Raw genomic sequence first — 23337 nt, 5'->3', positions numbered from 1 at the left:
GGGGAAAGAAACAAACCAACCTCAGGTTCTCTCATCTGTCTTACAATAGTCTCAAAACCTAGAGAAAAATGAAACAAAGGCCAGAGATGCCTATGTAGCGGGGGCGGGGGTGGAGAATCGGTCCCACCGGGTGCTGCCTGTATTCTTAGCACTGAGATCAGGGTCATTTACACTGAGCTATACAAGTGTCCCAGTGGACCAGGCTAAATTCTAATTCCTGCCTCCTGACCCCCCTCCACTTCCTGTTAGGTACTTTGAGCTTCTAACTAGTCCGAGTTCCCCAAGTCCAGCTGAGGGTCATTCCAAACACCGCCAGCAGAGCTCATGGACTTTTTCAGAAGACACTTATAGAAGGTGGGTAGCACCTTCTAAACACCACAGAAAAGTGCTTCTGCAACGTCTGATCCGCCCCACCGCTGACCCCAGGGGCCCGAAGGCGCCAAAGCCCTATGCTTTACCTCGGTACGTTGAGAATTCATTAATTCAAAAATTTCTCCACAGATTTCCAATGGCTCCTCGCTAAGAAAGGCAGTCAACTGGTTTCCAAGCCCAAAGTCTGAAATCTCAAGGAACTGACGGCGACAAGGACCAGGAAAGAAGCTCGGCACCGAGGCACTGCGACCCTGCAGTAGCGCACACAGCTTCTCCAGGCGAGGAGAAACGGTGAGGCGGCAACGACTCATTCCAAGGCTAGACCTCAGGTTCCAAGGTTTGGAGAAGCGAGTACCCTTAGAGAAGGGTACTTAAAACCGTATGCTCTCAGCCTTGAAATGCAAGGGAACAAAGTGGAAAAAAAAAAAAAAAGACTCCTTTTTCAGCATCGCAGCTGGAAGTCCGTAGTCCAATCTGCCAGGCACAGAGGCTTGAAGGATACTTAAAACCCTGCAAAGTGGATCCAGGTCTTCTTGCCTCGGCAAGAGTTCCATCTCGATGGATTTTCAAATCTCTACTGCCAGGCTGCAGCAGGTGCACTCAGTTCGGGTCCCTAGGCCCTCCCATACCCCCGCACCGCCCCCACCCCATCCTTGCTCTGTCCACTCTAGCACGCCCCGCCCCACTGGCTCCGCCCATCGTCCCCGCCCCGCCCCGTCTCGGCCACGCCCCCGCCGGAAGCACTCGCGCGCCCCGGGGCCAGCGGCGCACCGGGGTCCAGCGCTCGGGGCTGCCCTGGTTCTGAGTCCCGTGGTCCCTGGCCCTTCTCCGCATGGATCCCGCAGAGCGCGCGCAGGCGGCGCGAGCTCGGGTGCCCAGGTGGGAGCGGAGGCCGCGCGTGCGGGGTGCTGGGCGACCTCCGGGGACTGGGTCTGAGCCGGTCGATGCTGCGCGGGGGACGCGCTCTGGTCCACGGAGAGCGAGGGGGAATGAGGGAGTGGAGGAGTAGAGGGGATGGAGGAGGGGAGGAAGAGAGGAAGGGAAGGTGAACCGAGGATGGACGGAGGGGCCGACCGAGGGGCGTCGGAGCTCCTGGACCCCAGCCGCATCTCCGTCTCAGCAAGCGCGGAAACTTGGTTCGGGAAACAGGTTCTTTTTGTTTGTAGGATCGATCCGTATGGATTTGAAAGGCCCGAAGACTTTGATTATGCAGCTTATGAAGAATTCTTTTCCACGTACCTGGTGATACTCACTAAAAGGGCGATCAAATGGTCCAAACTTCTAAAGGGAAGCGGTGGTGTCCGAAAAAGCGTGACAGGTGAGAGGCCTGATGCTGGCTGGCATAGCATCCATTCAGACAAACAGGACTTTCCCCCAACGGCCAGAACCCCTGTGGCGCGACCCCCAGCGTGACCTCTGGACTGCAGGACTTCCCTGCAGTAGCTACTACCCTGCAGTCGTACAGTCCCTAGGGCATGACTCCCCATCAGTAGAAGCCAGTACAGCTAAACCCGTGAGCATCACTCCCCCACCCCCAGTAGCGGGATCCTTCTATAATGGGACTTCTCAGCCGCAGGATCCCCACCAGCTGGAACGCCTAAAGCCATCACTACCCTGCGCACAAGCACACACAAGTATTGGACTCCTCTATAGTTGAACCCCACCGCCCCCAAGCGCCACTCCTGGGACACCATGAGACCCCTGCCCAAGCACTGACTTGAGGGGTGTGTATGTGCCACGGAGCAGGCCAGGAGAGCTCCTCACCTGGTTGAATTTTCTCCATGGTCACCCCGCCCTCTTAACTGAAGATGGGCAAAGTCCACACTTCCTGGGAAGCCTCCTGGAAGGCCTTGTGTTCTGAGGGGATTTAGAACAGCACCTAGTCCTCAGAGATGGGTAGGGGTGGGGTGCTCAGGGTGGGGCTCTCAGTATGTCCTTTTCTTGCTGGAGCTGCAATTGGGGGCTGGGCACCAGATGGATTTCCCGCTTCCAAATCAGACAGGCTGGGTAGTCCAGTTCCCAGACGAACTTTCCTCTTTCTCTGAACAGGAACTGCCATGCCTCTCCAAGCATTTTTTTTTCCTTCCCCTACACCACTTTTGATAGTCATTTGTTTTCTTGCTGGAACCAAAGGCCCCTCCCTGCTTGCAGGGCATTTTGTTTATTTCACTGTGGAATCCTGGGTACAGGGAGCATTGCTTCATTGAGATGATAGGGACTTAATATTTGCTAAAGGAGTGTGTGAAGGTGTTTGCCAGGTAGACAGACCTGCAGTGTGACGGGGGGGGGGGGGACGGGACACTGGCCGGTCAACATTCATGCTGACCCAAGCGTAGGGGCAAGTGTACAGGCAGAGAGGACCTGGCTGTCTTCGTACTACCGTGTCCCAGCGAGCACCTCTGTCCTCCCCTTTGCAGTTACTCTTCTCCATGGTCAGCATGTTTCTAATAAACACTACTTTCTTGTCTTTTTAAGGTTAGAAAGTTTTATTTACACTCAATACATAATTCATGCCCATGGTGAACATTTTAGTTATACAGAAAGACACACAATGAAACCTCTTCTCTCCCACCCCAGGCTCTAGTCTGTCACAGAAATAACCACTGGAGACTGCCTTAATGTGTCCCCCCACTTGGGGACAGGAAGTGACTCCTGTGGCTAGGAGGATCAGTAAGGCCAGACCGATGACCCCTGGAATATGTAGGTCTATGCAGGTCTCTTCCACATGCCAATCAACGTGAGTGAGTGCAGCCTTCAAGGCCCAGAGAGGCCTTGAACCTGTGACCCTCTGCAGGCCTCAGCCTCTAGGCCTGGTTCGCAGTGGTCTAGTACCTACTTTAGCAGGTTCGCTTTGTTTTGGAACATTTGTCTCAACTCTCTGAAAGTTTAACTTGCAGGGCTCGGAGATTAGGAGGCTCAGTACTTCCTGCTCTTCCAGAGGGACCTGAGGTCAATTTCCAACACTTGTATGGGGTGGGTCACAGCCTCCTGTAACTCCAACCTCCTGGGAATCCAATGCCTCTGGCCTTTGTGGGCACACATAGTCACATGTAAACATGTGTGCACACATGCGCACACACAGAGACATAAACACGCTCACAGACATACACAGACACAAACATACATCATATGCCTTTAATCCCACCACTTGGGTGGGTCTATGTGAGTTTGAGGCCAGCCTGGTCCACATAGTAAGGACAGTCAGGGCTACATAGAGACGGCCTGTCTTCTTAACTTTTTTTTTCTTTTTTGACAGTGTCTCACTGTGCAGCCAGAGCTGGTGTAGAATAAAACTCTCTATGTAGACCAGACTAAGTTCAAACTCACAGAGCTCCCCCTGCCTTCGTCTTCTGAGTGCTGACTGAAATTATGTATGCACGACACCACACCAGGCCTGGCTAGAAATAAATCTCCAAAAAAAAGTTTAACCTGTTTTAACCATCGTTTTAATATCCCTTTGGTTATGTAATATCCGTTAGGCTGTAATGATGGTAATAGGTATAATTGCTGTAAACAGATGTGTCTGGCTCCTGGCAGACCCTCAGCCTGATGGATGGAGACCCAGAAGCAGGGTGAGAGTTGTCCTAATCAGTAAGAGGTGTGGGGGTGCTGGGAGTCTATTCCAGCGTCCCCGCCTGCAGTACAGTGTTTCTAGGACCTATGGTGCCAGCAAAGGCTGGTCAAGCATAAAATGGGAGTAGACAGGTTGTTCCCGAAATGGGAATTTCCTGACAGATATTCTAGGTTGACTGGACTGGAATCAGCAGGGGCCTAATCCCAGGAGAGAGATCACATGATCCAGGAAGCTGCCTTCAGGTATTGGGGAGGTAGCAGCCAGGGCCTCAGTGTTAAACCCACTCTTGAGTTTCAGTGAGCACTCCTTAGTATCTGCTGATCTCTCTCTCTCCCCCCACCTTCTGTGTGTGTGTGTCTGTATCTCACTTGTCTGTCTGTCTGTCTGTATCTCATTTGTTTTTTGAGGCAGTGTCTTGCCTATGTAATCCAGGCTAGCCTTCAACTTGAGATCCTTGTGTCTCAACTCCCAGATGAAGGCATTCTGTCTGTTGTCTGTCTGTGTGTCTGTCTGTCTGTCCACCCACCATGCATAGCTTTCTGGTTTTGGTTGTAATCTGCCTATTGGAGTCAGTAGTAGACGAAGGGCCACTTTTCCAAGTTCTGAGTCTCACAGGTGAATTTTCTTGTTTGAGATATGATCCTTCTAGCCCTAGCTGACCTAGGCTAAACCAGGCTGGGCTCAAACTCACAGACATCCACCTGCCCCTGCCTCCCTAGTGCTGGGATTAAAGGCTTGCATCACCATGCCTTGGGGTTATTAAAAATTTTTTTCAATAGATTGAGAAGGAAACTCAAGGAGACAGGAGGGCAGGCAAGCTGCAGGTCTCAGCAGCTGCAAGGAGATCAAAGAGGGGAAGAGAAACAGAGTTCGAAAAGGAGATGCCAGGAGTCTGCAGGCCACTGGGTGGGGGTGGGGCTAAGGGACTGTAAGCATCCTATTAAGGGCTGTCACACTTCTCTTTATCATGTGGGGCTTCCTCTCACTTCCGGCTTTAGGCTGGTCTTCTTGGCCCTGTCTTTGATACCTTCAGTATCAAAAAGGTGTTACCAACCATAAGGGGGAACTGATTGTGTCAGGGGACAGCAACATGATGGTATTCTGTATGTCCCAAAGATTTTCTGATTCAGGTTTCCCCTCTATCTGTACGAGAGAGAATGTTTTAGGCCGTGGCTTCTGCCCTTGGTAGCAGAGGAGACTGACATAGTTGTCTCAAATGTTCAGCCTGGGAAGCAACCTCCACACAGGCTCTCTCTGCATCTGTGTTCTCCCTGGCCAGCATCCCCTGCCATCTGGATGTCTCTAGTTACCTGCAAATCTTGTTATCTGAGACGTCCCAGATGACAGCTGTAAGTCTCTCTTCTGTTCGAATCGGGTACAGTGAAAACTGTTTTTCTGTCCCATGTGAAGCTCTATCTGGAGTCCCCAAGAATAGAGCATGCCTATTCTTTGTAACAGGGGGAGTCTGAACTCAGCCCTCTGTTCTGCCTTTCTCTGTTTAGTGTTCTTGGTGCTGAGAACACACAGTAGAGCCCTTTGCTTCTTTGTTCTCTAGTGGCTTAGTCACACACACCTGTGTATTGTAGAAGCGTGGTCAGAGCCAAATGTCCCAAACCTGGCTTTTCCTTGACTTGGTTGGGCAGACAGGCGGAAGCTAGTTTTCTCCAGGGTTTAATGGCTGCCTCTGGGTGAACCCTGCCTTCAGAAGGATTCAGTTCTTCTGTGAGGGCAAGAAAGCTTAAAGGTGTGCTGGAGACTGGCCTCTGGGCCAGCAGGGAGTCCCAGCTCAGCCACTTCCTCAGCTGGGCTGAATGAAGAAACTGAGGCATGCTTGGGCGTGGGGCTAGGGAGCCATAGCAGAGCGGGTATCGGATTCGGGAACTGGTTTGTGGGACTGTTTTGTCCTCTGCTTAAACTCAACAACAAAAACTTTCTATTACTAAGTGATTTTTGAAATTTACAGTGAAACTCACTGTTCTGATAGTTCAGGTTTAGGAGTTTTAGACAAACAGCCAAAACGTTAAAATTCAAACCAGAGCCAGGGTGACTTCCGCCCCAGTTCTTAGGAGGCAGAGACAGGAGGCTTGCTGTAAGTTTGAAGCCAACCTGGTCTACATAGGGATCCCGTTCTAGGCCTAGAAGCCGTTTCTGGATTCTGGGAATCAAACGGGTGAGGGGAGCCAGAAAAGACCCTGTGAGCGAGCGGTTTCCGAAGCGGCTGTTTTGCACTCTGACCACGCCTGAGGCTCCGGGGCTGCGGGTTTTACTTTGTTGATGTTTTCTTTAACCATTCTCTATTGGACAGATTGGTCCTTTTGTCGATCTTTCTTGTGCTGTCTTTATGTGGCTAGGGTGACACAGCGAGGTCCTAAAAACACTGGGGAGGGGATTTGGCTGGTGAGATGGGGAGGACAAGATGGGGAGGGGGAGGGGAAAGGGTGGCTGCTGAGATGGGGAGGGAAGGGGGTGGCTGGCAAGATAGCTCCACAGTTAGAATCCGTAGTGCTTACAAAGTGTGGTTCCCAGCACCTGTGTCAGGCTGTTCTAACTGTAAAACTCCAGGTCCAGGAGATCCACCACCCTGGTGGGTACCCCCTCCATACACGTGAAAACTTAAAACACTTGCATCACTTCAGAATTCTATGAACCACTCCTTGCCGGTCCATCTCCAGGACAGCTCTGAGTCAGCCTTCCCAGGGTGCCAAGTAATGGCTGCTGAGCCTGGTTCCCTGATTCCACTAGAGGCTCAGCCGGGGTCTTGTGAGCCTCAGAGGCGCATTCCTTCTGCCGCTGAGGTGGTTCTCAACCTATCTGCTTATCACAGGCTTTTGTGTGAACACGGCTTTCAGGTTTTCTTAGTGGGATTGCTAGGTTATACTAAAGGCGTAACTGGTAAGACGTTTAATTGTCTAGCCCGTGATTGTCTAGAATATGATTCCTAGAATCAAAGGGGAAAGGGGAGAGGAGCGAGCGTCTTCCTGAGTGGCTGTGCTGAGTGGCTGTGCGATTCTGCAGTCCTGGCGCGCCCGAGGGCTCCAGTGTCTGCAGATTTTACATTATTGATTTTTTTAAACCATTCTTTATTTGGACAGACTACTCTTTTCACATTGAATTTCCTTCACCACTTTTGTCAAAAGCAATTGGCTTTCTTTGTCTGAGCGCCTGCTTTTCTGAATTGCTTTAAAGAAGTTTTTTTTGTTTGTTTGATTTTGTTTTTTTAATTATGGGTATTTGGCCTGCATGCATGTGGGTGCTGGTAATTGAACCCAGATCCTCCGGAAAAGCAGCTCACGCTCTTAAGCCGTCTCTGTAGCCAGCTGTTTCTTTATTGTGTACCGTGAAGCCACTTACCATACTGTTTTCGTTACTGTGAGTTTATAGTCCGCATGGTGCCTGTCTGAAGGTTGAGGACAACATTGTGGAGCTGATTCTCTCCTTCCACCTTTACATGGGTTTATGTGAATTCTGGGGACCAATCTCAGGTTGCCAGGAATCCAGTGTAAGGGCCTTTACCTGCTGACCCATCTTTCCAGCCCACATGAAGTTATTTTTTATGATTTGTCTGCTGAACATAGCTGATGTCTCAGGCTTTGTCTTTTTTCCTCTTCTTCTTCTTCTTCTTCTTCTTCTTCTTCTTCTTCTTCTTCTTCTTCTTCTCTCTCTCTCTCTCTCTCTCTCTCTCTCTCTCTCTCTCTCTCATGTAAAGCTGGGAATTGAACCTAGGACCCCATGCATGGTAAGCAAATGCTGTAGCATTAAGCTGTATTCTGAGCCCAGGTTCGTTCGTTCTTTCTTTCTTTCTTTCTTTCTTTCTTTCTTTCTTTCTTTCTTTTTTTCTCATGACAGAGTTGGGTATGCCAACTCACTTCATGGCCAGGACACAGAGAAAGAGGAGGCAGAACCTCCAGTTACCAGAAGACCACATTAGGCACTGCCTTTAAAAGGTGCTACCCTCTGGTAACACTGCTCTGAAGACCACACCTTAGATAGAAGGGGGGGGGGGCAGTCAACATCCGAATTATAGCACTCCCCCTAAAGTTAGCTTCTTTTAAAGGTAATTTTTAATATTTAAAAATGTGTGTGGGTGTTTTTCCTGCATGTGTGTATGTACTTACCCCATGTATGCCTGGTGCCCAGGGACATCAGATCCCCTGGTACTGGAGTTGTAGATGGTTGTGAGCTGCCACGGGGCTGCTGTGAATTGGACAAGGGTCCCCTGTGAGAGCAGCGCGTGCTGTTGACCTACTAATCCATCTCTCCCACCCAAAGTAATGATTTCATAAATAGTATAATGTCAAAGCAAAACAACAAAGCTTTGACTATTTACTTGGAAGAAGCAAATATTGAAGATGTTATTAAAACAGCAGCAGCCCTGGGCCAAGGAGCAGCTGTGGAGAAGAGATGGGTGTGAAATTGAGGAGATATTTTGTGTCTCTTCTCTCAGCTCAATTGTGAGACCAAACCTAAGTCATCAGACCTTTACCTACTTCCAACCAAAAAATCCCTGTCGCCGGGTAGTGGTGGTGCACGCCTTTAATCCCAGCACTTGGGAGGCAGAGGCAGACGGATTTTTGTGTTCCAGGCCAGCCTGGTCTACAGAGTGAGTTCCAGAACAGCCAGAGCTACACAGAGAAACCCTGTCTCAAAAAAAAAAAAAAAAAAAAGTATATATATCCCTATCAGATAAAGTGGTAATCAGTAAGGGAGGGTAACTGAGACAGAGATACAGATGCTGAAACCCTGGTCTCTCTGGGTTCCTGGGGTCAGCCAAGTAGGCATCTGTGGCCTCCCTCAGGCTTCTGTCCCTGTCACCATGTGTTGCATGGCTGTCAGACCTGGCCTGGGTCTCCTGCTTCTGTTCCTCCAGGTTAGGACCAGTGCCTGGTTGGTGTCTAAGTTCCTGAGAACTGCCTCCCTGAAGTCCCTTGGCCCTTCCTTTCTACCTGAAGTCCAATGGGCAGCAGACTCCACATCTCTGCCTACTTCCCAACTGAGGCATTAAATCTTGTTTTTATCTCTTTTGGTTCTGAGCATAGGATCCAGAGCCTTGTATAAGCCAAACACACTCTATTCCACTGGGCCACACCCCAGTTGGACAAGTGTTCTTTGGTCCTGCACTGGGTCTAACCAGCATGGTGGGCAGAGTGGCCAGCTAGGGCCAAGGGTCAGCCTGGACAGAGTCCTTCAATCCTCAGAGTGGAGGGTATGTAGCTCTCGGGGATGGTGATAGAGAAGATGAAGGTGACCCCACAGCCCTAGTCTGTCCCACTCTGGGTAGACGACAGTGCAGTAGAGGAGAGTGGTTAGGGTTTGTACCGGCTGTGTTCCATTCCAGAAGCCGTGTGGACACTTTCTATCTGGACAGAGTTAGAAAGCTTCCGCTTCTCCCTGAATTGGTGAAGAAGGAAGCCGAGTGTCCTCCTTATTCCCTGGGCTCTGAGCTCATCCTCAGTCTCTCTGGGTTTCAGTGAAGCGCTATGTCCGGAAGGGAATCCCACTGGAGCATCGGGCCCGTGTGTGGATGGCCGTGAGTGGAGCCCAGGCCCAGATGGACCAGAACCCTGGATACTACCACCGACTGCTTGAGGGAGAGAGTAGCTCCAGCCTGGAGGAAGCCATCAGGACCGGTAGGAGGCCTATGCTCAGAGCCTTGCACCATGTAGCTTGGGTGGGGAGGTTAGAGTAGGGTTCTTCCAGGAGCAGAGATTCACTGTTGCTCAAGTCTTATGCAATAAAGAAGTCTGCCTTAACTAAAGATGCACCTACAGATGCTAAGTTTTGAGGGGAATCAAGACTAAAGTGTTCACAAGAAGAGCAGACATTTGTGTGACTACTAGCTCATGAGGAAATGAACTCTCTGAAAACTCTGGTCAATAATACCAGTGTAAACAGTGTGCCGGAGTTTTGTAGTTACCTAGCAGAGAACAGAGAGTGAGGGAGGGGGCTTGTCCCTGCCATGGGTGGGACCATTCTGCAGCCTCCTCTGCCCTCCTGAGTTTTAGTTACAGTTCACATGGCCTGAGGCAGTCTGTGAGGTTGTGGAACCCAGTGAGGTCCTCAGGTAGCCTTCCTTGTGTGTCTTACATACAATTCACTATTGCTGTTTGTTTGGACAATGATTTTAAAGGTTCTGTTTAGTTCCTTTTTAGAGAGAAAAAAACATATTGTGGAGAAATATGCATATTGTAATTTACTTTGTATTCCCCAAACTGAAACTGTCCTGTTAAACACTAATGTCATCTTACATTCCAGCCCTGGTGTGTGGCATCCTCTGTTTATCTCAGACTGCAGATCCTGTGGGACATGTGTAAGCTCTATCGCACAGCCATTTTTAAATTATATGTTTATTTTTTTAGACATGGTGTCACTGTGTAATTCTGGGGCTGGCCTAGAACTTACTATGTAGACCAGGCTGGCCTCAGCTCACAATCTGCCAGTCAAAGAGGTGCAAACCCTGGACCTAGTTTGTTTTAGAGGTTTCATTTTATTGACTGATTGTGTGTGTGTGTGTGTGTGTGTGTGTGTGTGTGTGTGTGTATTGAAGACAGAGAGTCAAGGACAGTTTGTGGGAATTGCTTCTCTTTCCGTTACGTGGGTACCAAGGATAGCACTCAGGCTTGGTGGCAAGTACCTTTGCTTTTTCTTAGAATGGCCTCCCAGACTGGCCTGGACCTCCATATGTAACCATAAATGATCTGTCTACCTCCTGAGTGCTGGGATTATAGGTGGATGCCACCATGCCTGGAGCGCAAACCCAGGGCCTTCTACATGCAGTGAAGCACTGCCACCTGAGCCAGACCCCCAGCTTCTGTTTTGAGTATCTGGATAAACCATCTGAGAGGAAGGACCACATGGTGGGCTAGCCATGTCCACAGAACCACAGACAGGGCCAGAAGCCTCATCCACACCCCGTTTTGCCTAGGCCATAGAAAGATAAAGACATAGAAATACGTCATGGCCAAAAGTGGATTCACCAAGTAGGGTGAGCTCCGCCTTGCCCTCTAGTCTGAGGTAGCAAGTCGCTGCTGTTGTTCCTGTGACTGTTCTGCATCACGGAATGTTTACAGTTCCAGCGGAGATGTTTTGGGTCTGGGAGGTTATGGAAGGTGAAGGGCTACAAGAACAGGAAGGGGCGGGGCAGGGAAGCCTTGGCACAAACCCGGCAACATGAGTTTACGCATGCTTAATTCTTGGTATTGCTTTATCTCTGAAGGGAATCTTATCTCCTTCCTATGATCTGGGCGGTTTTTGTTTCAGTTCTCTTGAAACTGTGGTGCACAATGTAGCCCAGGCTAGCCCTGAACTCAGCAGGCAACCTGCCTTCGCAGATGTGTTGCAGTTACAGGTGTGAGCCACCACGCCTAGAGTTTTGTTGTTGTTTGTTGAGACTGAGTTTCATTATGTAGCCCTGACTGCCCTATTATGCAGACCAGGTTGGCCTTGAACTCAGAAAATCTGACTGCTTCTCTTTCTAGAGTACTGGGATTAAGGATCAGAGAGGTGTGCTCTGTGCCAGCCCAAGTCTTATATATTTGATCTTTGGAATCTGGAAGCGTTCTTCCATGCTGATAGGGGGACTGGAAGTGTCCATTGGAGAGACCGTAGTTCCAGGAAGCTACCCACCATTCCCAGTTCTGAAAGAGCACTGGGCTCTATCACTACTCTTCTTCCTGGTTGCAGCATGCTGTCTCCTGAGCTGCCCAGGCTCAGGTGTGCAGCACATTTGAGGTGGTGGCTAGGCTTCTCTGGGGTGACTCGGGGGCAGCCAGGTGGTACCTTCTAGAAACTCGACGCAGAATCTGGCCACCTTGGCAGATGCAAAGAAATTCATGCTGCTGCTGGTGAATTTCTGTGTAGACTTGAACCGGACATTCCCTGACAACGTGATGTTCCGGAAGACAGCGGATCCTTGTCTCCAGAAGACCCTGTACAACGTGCTCCTGGCATATGGGCTACACAACCAAGACGTGGGGTACTGCCAGGTGAGCCCTCAGAGCCTGAGAACTGGCATGTTTTAGGGGGGACATTTTGCACCCACAGGTCCACAGCAGTGACATTTAGGGGGGACATCAGGCCCCTCACAGCTTGCATTGTGTCCGTGCTAGAAAAGCAGAGGGCGCCTGTTGGATGACTTTTGTGGGGGTGGGGATTGGGAAGAGTGGGAATGATGTTGAGTGGGCACAGATGAGAAGGGGGTTGGAGCCTGAAGTGCGCTGTGCAGGCTTCCTGTGGGTGTGGAGAAGCATTACGGTACTGACCTCTCTCGTGTTTCGGGGTGCCTGGTGTAATAGATCCCACCTGTAGATTTTGGTCTTGTTTGGATTGCCAATTGGGGAACAGTTTCCTGACTCTGTTTGGGAGTGTCCTGGGGCCATTGAACTTGCAAACTGGGTAGCTTAACCTAGAATGATTCTGGAAATGAGAGACCCCGGTGTGGGTGGGTCTACTGTCAGGGTCACCATCTCTGCAGCTGCTAAGGGTGGTGGACTACTGTCAGGGCCACCATTTCTGCAGCTGCTAAGAATGGTGGACTACCCTCAGGGCCACCTCCTCTGCAGCTGCTAAGGTTGATGGACTACTGTCAGAGCCACCATCTCTGCAGCTGCTAAGGGTGGTGGACTACTGTCAGGGCCACCTCCTCTGCAGCTGCTAAGGATGATGCCTCCTACTTTCTGTCCAGGCTTTACCCCAGAACCTAACATTCCTGGGATTGTTGTCTCCAGATTTGCCCTGCTTGTTATCTGTGTCCAGGCCCTCCCTTTCTGTAAGGGCACACATCATCTAAGTGGAGATCTCTATTCCAAAGGTAACTCATTTTAGCTAGTGACACCTGCACAGACCTGTCTCCAAATGAAGCCACACTGAGGCAGAAGCCTTCTGGCTTTGGGGACACAGTCCTGCTCGTAACATGGGGAAGTCAGAAAGTGTTTGCAAATGGCCTTGCAGTCTCTTTTGATGAGGATGGACTTCACACAGGTGAAGCACCACCATTCTCACGCTGCCATCTTTCCAGGAGCTGTCACCCTCATGAGCTCATGTCGCAGGAGCATAGAGCTGTCACCGGCTTCTGCCCTGTCATGGCGTCTTGGTCTGTGCACGTCCCTTTTGCCTCTTCTCTTTTTTTTAGTGCTGGGCACAGAAGCAGGGATCTTTTGCATGCTTGAGAAGTTCTCTGACACTGAGGTTCCTTCAGCCTCTGTGGCCGAGACATGACTGGATGTGGTTATGAGCACCTGCGTGCTTCTGCCTGCAGAGACCAGAGGCTGACAAGTGTCTCACCCTAGTGATAACTCCCCCACCTCATTTTGAAGACATTGGCCTCTGAGCTCACTGGACCTGCTGCTTGCTGACTTAGGGGGATTTAGGCCAGCAGGTCCTGGAGTAATCTGCCTGTCACCGCCTCCCTAGTACTGAGATCAGCACCTGCTACGGAGCTGGCTTCTGTATATGGGCACTGAGGAGCCAAAGGCAGTTGTGGCAGGGCCATCTCCCCAGCCCCTGCACATCTTAACTTGTGCACTGAGTCTCATTCTTGAGGACACTCTGGGTGGAGAACAGGTGTGGAGACTGTGTGCCTGGCCGTGGGCCTTGCCTTTCGGTGTGTGTGTCTTTGAGCAGATCACACGTGCAGTGCCCGTTTCGTATTATTTGAACCTCTCCTCTTGTCCAAGGAAAGCTGGATTTCTTCCCTCGTTTCTAGAGAAATGCATGCCTGTTTCAGAAAGTATAGACAAAAGGGAGGGAGACAGGGTTGTGCAAAGCTTTATCCTCCCAGAAGTGACAGGAAATCATACTCCTATCTGGCTTTGGGCCAGCACTTGGCAACCTGGCAGTATCTGCCCATTAGGGAGAGAATCCTCTCGGCACCCCACTCCTGGCAGGACCATGATCCCCTGATTCTTATTGTTTGTCCTTTTGGGGGACTGAGGATTGAGCATGCAAAGCACGTGTTTCCCCTTGAGCTATCCCATAGTCCTCTTCTCATTTTTTTTTTTTTTAATTTTGTGTCAGAGTCTCAGTAAGTTGCCCAGGCTGGCCTTGAACTCGTGGTCATCCTACCTTAGCTTCGGGAAAAGCTAGGGGGTTACAGGACTATGTCACTAGGCCTGGCTGCTGTTTGCTGCTGTTACAGACACAGTCACTGTTTCCCCTCTGTAAGGCCTAGGTGCAGGTCAGAGGGCTGGTAACTTAGGAGCCAGGCAGCACTGACTGACGGCCACAGGCCAGCATTAGGAGGAGAGCACCTTCAGTTTCATATTCTGAGTGGCAGCCGGCGTTCTTCAGGCTGAATGCCCTCATTTTGGCTGGCTGACAGCTAGCTTCGGGTTTCTACTGTGCTAGACAAAGATAGGTCTAGAGTAGCAGTTCTCAACCTGTGGGTCGCAAACCATTCACAGGGGATCGAATATCAGATATCCTTATATCATATATTTCATGTTGGGATTTACAACAGTAGCCAATTAGTATGACGTAGCAACAAAATCGTTTTATGGTTGGGGATTACCACAACAGGAGGAACTGTGTTAAAGGGTTGCAGACTTAGGAGGGCTGAGAACTGCTGGTCTGGAGCTTCACAAGTTTCCAGAAAGGGCAAAAGAACGGAACCGCTGTGAGCTGAAACACTGTGCTCTTCTGTTTAGATCTCAGTGAAGTTTGTTTTCCATTCTGATTTCAGGGAATGAACTTCATAGCCGGGTATCTGATCCTTATCACTAAGAATGAAGAGGAGTCTTTCTGGCTCTTGGACGCTCTTGTTGGAAGAATACTACCTGGTAGGTTCCAAGTTCTCTTTACTCGCCCGCCCCGTCCCACCCTGCCACGCCTTGCCCTGCCTCTGTTGTCTTTGAAAAGATCTGGCTGGCAAAGTCAGGGTGGAGTGAAGTGGTTGGGGTGTGTAACTAGGGATAGAGCACTTTCTGGCTTTTATTAGGAAGTCTGGGGTTTGATCTAACACTGGAAAGAGAAAAGGGAGAAAAAAATGGAGTGAAAACTGTGGCTTTGTGGAAGCTGACATTAAGGAGAATTGGGTTTCTGTGCTCTCTGCTTAGGGTGTGGTCTTGCCTTCGGCCATGTGTCCCTGATGGTCCCTTTCCTGTATAGTCGACCTGTTCACATGTGAACCACTCACATAGTCCAAATGTATGACTGTGCTCATTAGAACTCAGCAGTGGTGGCGCACGCCTTTAATCCCAGCACTTGGGTGGCAGAGGCAGGTGGATTTCTGAGTTCGAGGCCAGCCAGGGCTACACAGAGAAACCCTGTCTTGAAAAACAAAACAAAACAAAACAAAACAACAACAACAACAAAAAAGAACTCAGCATGCTATCGCCCAAGGTCGCTGCTTTGTAAGTGGGAAGTCATTCGCAAACCTGTGTGTCTTCTCTGTTCATTAATAGAGAGCAGTCACAAGTTGTAGTAAAGTCAGTCAGCATGGACCCTAAGCTGCAGCGATGCCCTGGGAAGAGCCAGTGCTATCCTAAGGGAGGTGTCCTGGGACAGAGGATTTCCTGTCTGTCCAGTCCTATCCGTGGCCCCTCAGAAAGGTGTTGAGAACATGGGTGGGTGTGGCCTCCAGCCTGGGCTGGTTTTTCCTGGTTCCTCTTAAACTTCAAACATAGCCTCCCTTCAACCTAAGTCGTGTGTTCATATTGGTCAAGTCCATTTCCCAGATAAGGAGACTGGAGATCTAGGGAATGGGTCAGCTCAAGGCTGATGTCCTGCTGTCTTTTCCGAGTCTGGGTTCTATACCATGAGAGGACTGTGAGGTATGTGAGGTACCCGCCTTGCTGAGACCCGTGATAGGGAGATGCTGGTGGATTGGGACCCACTAGCTAGAAAGCAAGCTCACCTTGCTGCTGCCATTAGTCTGTGAGGCACAGAGGCAGAGATGTGGGCTGGCTGGTTTTACGTCAGTTTGACACAAGCTAGAGTCATTTGGGGTAGAGGGAACCTCACCTGAGAAAATGCCCTGTAGGCAAGCATGTGATATGGTTTCTTGATTGATGGCAACATTGTATGTGAGGCCATCCCTGCGCTGGTTCTCCTGGGTTCTGTAAGAAAACAGGCTGAGTTCTATAGGCCACCAGGAGCAAGCCAGTAAGCAGCACCCCTCCATGGCCTCTGCATCAGCTCCTGCCTCCAGGTTCCTGTCCTTACTTCCTTTGATGATGGACTGTGATGTAGAAGTATATGGTGAATTAACCCTTTCTTCCTCCCATTGCTTTTGGTCATGGTGTCTGGATGCCACAGCCCAGCTGGACATGTGGAAGCTGCTAGGAGGCAGGGCATGGAGATACATGCCTTTAATCTCATCACTCAGGAGGCAGAGGCAAGCTCTCTGAGTTCAAGTTCAACCTGGTCTATATAGCAAGTTCCAGTCCATCCAAGGCAACACAGTTAGACCCTGTCTCAAAAACCAAAAAAAGCTCATGCTAGCAGTTTTGGTTAAGGACACAGCGAGCAAGGTAGATCCTGGTTTGGAGACAGGCTGTGTGTGGTCCATAGAGGTGACAGGATCAGTTCTGGATTGTGTAAAGAGGTCCTAAGGGACTGAGGTACAGGAATGTAGCTTCCTGAGAGGAGCCTGGATGGCCCTTGTAATAAGGAGAGGCATGGTCACAAAGTACTGTGCTGTCAGGTATTTTTCAGCCCCCCTGGGCCTGCCATCAAGGTCCAATTAAAAATGGTAGATGTGCCATGGTCTCTTCAGGGAGGAGGAACTGAGATGTGAGAGATTCACTGGCCACCTGACTAGCCCAGAGCTGCCCCAATCCTACCCGCAGACCTCTGACAGAGCCCTCCCGCCTCTGCTTCCTTGGAGTATTTCCTGACATTCAGCAGCTGAGCTGAAGTTGACTGAGGACTTTTCTGTTTTGAGACAGAGTTTCGCTATGTATCCCTGGCTGTGTTGAACTTGCTACATAGACCAGGCTGGCCTCAGCTCCCAGAGCTCCTCAGGTGTGGACCATCCTGCCTGGCTGCAGAACGAGCATTCTGCTTCTACTGCTAGCTCTTCTCACTGCAGTGTCCCAGAACATGGGGCTCTTACGTCATGGGAGGCTTGCAGGTTCCGAGTCTGCCTCATCCCCATGCTGCTGCTCGTCTGTCCGTCCATCCATCATGATGACTGCTCAGATGGGAGTTTCATGTCATCTTGTGGAAGGACTCTGATGCCAAGCTGATGGCCTCTCTGGGGTGGAGAATTCCTGTGTCTGCCTAGAGGGCCCACCCACCATTGGCTACAGACCTCCTCTTCACGTTGGCACCTTCCATCTCTTATGAATGGATTCCTGCATGCCATGTAAACAGTTTGACCTGTTTTCCCCTGAAATGCAGGGACATAGGTTGCTAACTGCTGGTCACACAAACATCTCTGTCCAAGCCAGGCACAACCGTGATGCTAAGGGGCTCCCGGTCTCTGCGGGCCACAGGTCCTAGTGCAGGAGGGCTGGCGCGGAGCTCCCTTGTCTGCTGGTCTCAGCGGAGTTTAAGCAGTTGCTCACTTTCCTGGCGGCTTTCTGATGGCTGTGTGTTGGCTCATGAGCCACACAGGTTTGGTCCTGGGTTAGGAGTGTCCTTTGAGAGTAAGAGCTTATGAGTCTGCCTCTTCCTCTGAAGCCAGGCAGCAAAAAATAGTCTGAGCAAGATCATGCCCGTTTCCCTCTTCCAGCCATGGCAGCTCAGAAAGGGGCTTCCAGTACTGTGCTGTGCCTGCATATTGGGGCACCTTCATCTGGAAGGAGGATTTGGGGTTCGATCTCCCCACCAGGAACATGTGTTTCATTTTCTAGTTAATTTTTCAGTACTTATTTTGCCTTTAACAGTCTGTCATTATAATTAATGGGTTTAGGAATTAGAAATTTTGTATATTTAAATATGAAAATAAAAAGATTTTTTTTTTATTTTCTTATGTGTATGGGTTTTTGCCTCCATGCATATCTCTGTACCACATGCATGCCTGGTGCCATCGGAGGCCAGGAGAGAGTATGGGATCCCCTGAGACCAGAGTTACAGACTCTGGCCACCACGTGGGTGCTGGGAATCGAACCTGGGTCCTCTGGGAGAGCAGTCAGTGCTCTTAAGAGCCATCTCTCTGGCATTTATTTACTTTTTGAGACAGACATGTAGCTTTGTTGTCCTGGAACTCTCTATGTAGACCAGGCTGGCTCAAAATCACAGGTCGTAGAAATCCACCTGCCTCTGCCTCTCTGCCTCTCTGCCTCTCTCTCTCTGCCTCTGCCTCTGCCTCCAAAGTGCTGTGATTAAAGGCATGCCGCACAACACCTAACTTATTTATCAAGTAACCTGCTATGTATTGGAAGATGACCTTGAACCTCTGACCCTCTTCTCACATCCAGTGCCGAGAGTATAGTCACGAATGATGTACTCAGTAGAGTGCAGAGAGCAGAACCCACTAGGCAAGCACACAGTTCATTCCAGCAGGCCGGGACCTCCTGGAGTCATGAGGACACCCCCCAGAGCCCGTCTCCCATTCCCAGCTTCCCCAGCAGGGGCTGCATGAATACTTCCCCCAGCCTCAGCTTCCCAGCTTGATTTCTTTTAAAGTCTGTTTACTTCTGTTGCTCCTGCTCACCGGTTTCTCATCCAAGTTCTCTCACTGAAAAGAAGATACAGATCTTCAAACCACAGAAGCTCAGAGTGTCCCCAGGCTATGGTGGTGCACGCCTTTAATCCCAGTACTTGGGAGGCAGGTAGTTCCAGGACAGCCAGGCAGGGCTACATAGAAAAATCCTGTCTTGCCCCCCCCCCAAAAAAAAAACCAGTGTATGTCATACTTCTAGCACTTAGAGAGATTAAGGCAGGAAAGTCATGAGTTCAAGAACAGCCCGAGCTACATCAGGATAGAACTCTCATCTCAAAAAGCTGAGAGAGGGAGGGGGGAAAGAAGGGAAGGGGGAGAGAGAGAGGGAGAGGGAGAGAGAGGGGGTAGGTGGGAGGGAGGGATAGAGAGAACAAGAAAACCAGTGCTACCTCAGTCTGCAGGTGTACTCCAAGACTCCTGGACCAAGCTTCAGTGTGCTGTTTTCTCCTGGTGCACATGCCTATGGTGATGTGTGAGTTAGACCCAGGAACAGGTAAGACAGACATTTCAGCCATGCACTGTGAGACATGCTGGGGAAGAGAGCCTCTCCCAGAATCCCTTACAGTTCACCATTGTGATCAAGGAGGCTCAGCGCAGTCACCATGACAGTCTGAGCAGGATTTGACTGGAAGCGCAGGCTAACACTCTGTGGGTTAGGGCCTCTTCAGTGGTGTTGACGGTCATTCTTCCTCTCTTGTGTGCAGCCACTTATGCTCCAGCTGGGGTTTAGGTCAAAATGAAGGAAGGAACACAGACCCTTTATCCCAAAGAGCCAGTCGGACACATATCCCGGGGCTCCTGTGTCTCTGCCCTTCAGCCTCAGATCTGGGAGCCTCATGATATCCTTGAACTTGGGACGTGACTGTATCCTGGTAGATGGAGCTCAGGGTAGCCCCAGGTCACAGCAAAGGAGAGGCACTGGTCTCCAAGGCTAGGCGTTCTGGTCCTTGGAGAGATCTCCCTGCAAGGCCTGGATGTGCAGGGTAAGGCACTGTTTCATTGGCTTGTCTAGTGTGATAGCTCTGGAGTCCAAGGCTCAGTAGTCTTCCTTATCCCAGGAGTTGGTATCGCCATACATAGCCTTCTCCAAACTGTTTTCTCCTCCTCCTCCTCCTCCTCCTCTTCCTCCTTCTCCTCCTCTTCTTCTTCCTCCTCTTCCTCCTCCTTCTTCCTTCTCCTCTCCTCTTCTTCTTTTCCTCCTCCTCCTCTTCCTCCTTCTCCTCCTTCCTTCTCCTCTCTTCCTCTTCTTTTTTCCTCCTCCTCCTCTTCCTCCTTCTCCTCCTCTTCCTCCTCCTTTTTCTTCCTTCTCCTTGTCCTCCTCTTCTTCTTCTTCTCTTCCTCCTCTTCCTCCTTCTTCCTTCTCCTCCTCCTTCTTGTTCCTTCTCCTTCTTTTCCTCTTCCTCCTCCTCGTCTTCCATAATCATCATAAACACCACCACCATCACCTTATTCCTTTAAAAAAAAAGCCGGGCAGTGGTGTCACATGCCTTTAGTCCCAGTTCTTGGGAGGCAGAAGCAGGCAGATTTCTGAGTTCGAGGCCAGCCTGGTCTACAGAGTGAGTTCCATACACAGAGAAACCCTGTCTCGAAAAACCAACCAACCAAACAAACAAACAAACAAAACAGGGTTTCTCTGTGGAGCCCTAGCTGTCCTGAACTACAGTCTACACTAAGCTGGCCTCAGGCTCACAGAACCCCAGCTGCCTCTGCCTCTTGAGTACTGGGATTAAAGGCAGGTGCCTCCTCCTCCACCACCACCATCCAGTTCTTTGTTTTCATTTATGCTGTTTGCAGGGAGGGCAGCCGGAGCTGGCCTCCACAGGGGTTTATAACAAAAGGTGAAGGCTCACTTGTTCCAAGCAGAGCCTATCTCTGCCAGCAAATAGGGGCTCCTGCATACTGGTGCTAAAGATAAGTGCCTTTTGACAGGTTCTCTGTCTGTAATCAGGAGCCAACAGGCAGAGCCCTGGAATGCATACCACAGAGTGCATACACACGTCCTCACTGTGGAGGCCCTGAGAAGTGATGAGTATCAAAGTTAGAACTTGGAAGCATCTGCCTTGTCCTGGGGCAGACAGGGTGCTGTGGTTGAGCCTGGGTGTGCAGCTGTGAGCAAAGGAATAGACATCCTGGGGCTCGGGCTGGGCAAGGCTCTGACCCAGTCGATGCACACTGGTCATACCTAATGTCCAAGGGTGGTACTGCCGTGGTGTGGCTTCCACAGGAGACTGGCAGGAACGTGGAGGTGTGGTGGGTTAATGCAATTCTCCCCCTGGAGACTGGTTCAGCTCCATGGAGTTCGGAGCATGAGTTTAACATTTCTATTTTTGGAAGCTGGTCTAAGCTTCCAAGCAGGGCCAAGGTCACGAAATGCTCCTCTGCAAATCTCCTCTGTCCCTGCTCAGCTCCTGTCCCTCTGCTGAGCTGGTGATAGAGCTGGGACGGCCCTGACTGTCTCTGCACATGACTCTTCCAGCTAAACAAGATGTGCAGTTACGAAGGTGAGCCAGGCATGTAATCCTGGTGTGTAACCCCTGTATTTAGGAGGTTAAGGCAAGACAGTCACAATGTGTAGGTCATCCTGGGATCTCAGAGAACTGCCAGCACCCAGAAACAGCCGAATAAGCAAACAAAGAAAACAAGAAGAGCGAACAACAGTGGAAAGGCCCCCTCCAAGAGGCAGACTCAAAGCTTGCAAGAGGATAGCTTGCTTGCTTGCTTGTTTGCTTCCTTCCTTCCTTTCCTTTCCTTTCCTTTCCTTTCCTTTCCTTTCCTTTCCTTTCCTTTCCTTTCCTTTCCTTTCCTTTCCTTTCCTTTCCTTCCTGCTGTCCCTCCTTCCTTCTTCTCTCCCTTCCTTCCTCCCTTCCTACTTTTGTTTGTTTTGTTTTTGAGATAGGCTGTCTTGGAACCCTGTGGCGGTAGAATGATCGTTTCGCCCAGATGTTGAATGTATGTGGATGTTTTAACCCTGTAGTGCAGTGCCTGTTTTCCAGTCACTTCACGGACAAGACACTTTGGTGTGTAGTTAGTGTACCATGGTTTTCTGTTTTATCACAGACTTGGTGATTTCCTTTGTAGTGTAAATCAAGCATTAAAATTTAGAACAACACACTGCACTAACAACTTAAAAAAAAAGTTAAGTAGTCAGGCCAGTAAGATGGCTCGTGGGTGGAGTCCCCGTCTCCTAGGCTAACCACTGTTTCATAACCAGGACCTACTTTGTTGAGCAGAGAAAACCAAGTCTATGAAGTTGTCCCCCGCTCTCCACATGCATGGCTGCCATGGCCCTCATGCTCCTCTTTCACCACTGAATAAAAAGTTGTAATTAAAAAAAAAAAAAAACTGAGTAGGAAACTCAAAAGTATTTTGGTAAGATGCATGTCTTCACATGAAATGCTGTTGAAAGCACTTGCGTGAATTAGATTTCTATTCTAAAATTTGCCACCCTAACACTTCCTTTCCTATTCCTTCTGCTCTCTCCCCCCACCCCATCATGTAGCTCAGGCTAGTCTCAGACTCACTATGTAGCCGAGTGCTACATCTCCCAAGTCTTGGACTCTGGGTGTGTGCCATCACACCTAGTTTTATTCAGCACTGGATCAAATCCAGGGATCCAGGGCTTCTTGCATGCTGTCCAGCTGAGCTGAATCCTGGCCCTGAGTCCCAACTTGAAACTCTGTCTCATTCACCCATAACTCCCAGTCCTCACCATTCAATGGTGGCTGGAATCTGATGCCCTGAGCACTTACTGAGGAGGTAGAATCACTCAAGACCTGTCATTGGTGGCTCTTAGCTCACTAAGATGGCTGCTCTCACTGGCTCTTCTGTGGAAGAGCTGTCAAAGTTTCCTTTCACAAGTGATGAGTCTCTGTGTGTATGTGTGTACAGGAGATGAAACCCAGGGACCTTGTACATATGCAAATGCCCTGCCACTGCGTTCTCCCTTAGCCCTCTTAACTTTCATTTGGAAACGGGCTTATGAAGTTCTCTTGTTGTCCTTGAACCCACTCTGTGGCTCGAGCAGTCCTGCTTTAGCCTCCCAAGCAGCTTGGAATACAGGCCTCTGCCCCCAGGCCCTGCTGATTTGAGTCTCAGTTCCCCTTCCCTCTGTGTGGCAGATTACTATAGCCCAGCAATGTTGGGGCTGAAGACTGATCAAGAGGTCCTGGCAGAGCTGGTGAGGATGAAGCTACCAGCGGTGGCAGCCCTGATGGATGGCCATGGTGTGTTGTGGACTCTGCTGGTGTCCCGCTGGTTCATCTGCCTGTTTGTGGACATCCTACCTGTGGAGGTAAGTACCTTGATCAGCCCCAGAGCTGGGTGAACCGCTGTGAAGTGATGGGGGGCATTTCTGTGTCTCTACAGACGGTGCTACGCATCTGGGACTGTTTGTTCAACGAAGGCTCCAAAATCATATTCCGGGTTGCTCTGACCTTAATTAAGCAGCACCAGGAATTTATATTGGAAGCCAGCAGTGTTCCAGACATCTGTGACAAGTTCAAGCAGATCACCAAAGGGGACTTTGTGACAGAGTGTCACACATTCATGCAGGTAAGTTCTGGGCTGCTTGGCCTGTGCAGGGGCTCTAGTTCTGTCCCACCCCGCAACTATGCCAAGTGTCCTGGTGCCTCTATTGAGTCCCTGTCTCCATGAGGGGCGACCTCCCTCCCTGAGCTATGGCTGCAGTCCAGTGGCTGGTTTCCTACTTCCCTCCCTCTTGCCTGCAGCCTGGGAGCTGCTGGCCAGCCAAGGTGGCTGCAAAAAGTCCCTCTGCCTGAGGGACTCTGTC

At 50.2% G+C, this 23337-nt stretch overlaps 1 protein-coding gene across 3 annotated transcripts in view; it reads left to right on the top strand.

Moving 5' to 3' along the window:
* The first annotated feature begins 1086 nt into the window (after window positions 1–1086).
* Window positions 1087–23337, top strand: part of Grtp1 (growth hormone regulated TBC protein 1) — a 28092-nt gene continuing 5841 nt past the window's right edge. For all 3 annotated transcript variants that reach the window (XR_013104281.1, XM_034519971.2, XM_076913835.1), the window contains exons 1-7: window positions 1087–1251; window positions 1539–1690; window positions 9415–9573; window positions 11804–11928; window positions 14622–14718; window positions 22667–22839; window positions 22914–23099. Coding sequence is in view for 2 of the 3 variants with exons in the window: in XM_034519971.2 (XP_034375862.1) it covers window positions 1205–1251; window positions 1539–1690; window positions 9415–9573; window positions 11804–11928; window positions 14622–14718; window positions 22667–22839; window positions 22914–23099 (939 nt within the window). In the remaining variant the exon portion in view is untranslated. The remainder of the gene's footprint in view (window positions 1252–1538; window positions 1691–9414; window positions 9574–11803; window positions 11929–14621; window positions 14719–22666; window positions 22840–22913; window positions 23100–23337) is intronic.

This window comes from Arvicanthis niloticus, chromosome 16, assembly GCF_011762505.2.
Source record: "Arvicanthis niloticus isolate mArvNil1 chromosome 16, mArvNil1.pat.X, whole genome shotgun sequence".
In the NCBI taxonomy this organism is placed as follows: Eukaryota; Metazoa; Chordata; class Mammalia; order Rodentia; family Muridae; genus Arvicanthis; species Arvicanthis niloticus.
This window is presented reverse-complemented; position numbering and strand designations above follow the sequence as displayed.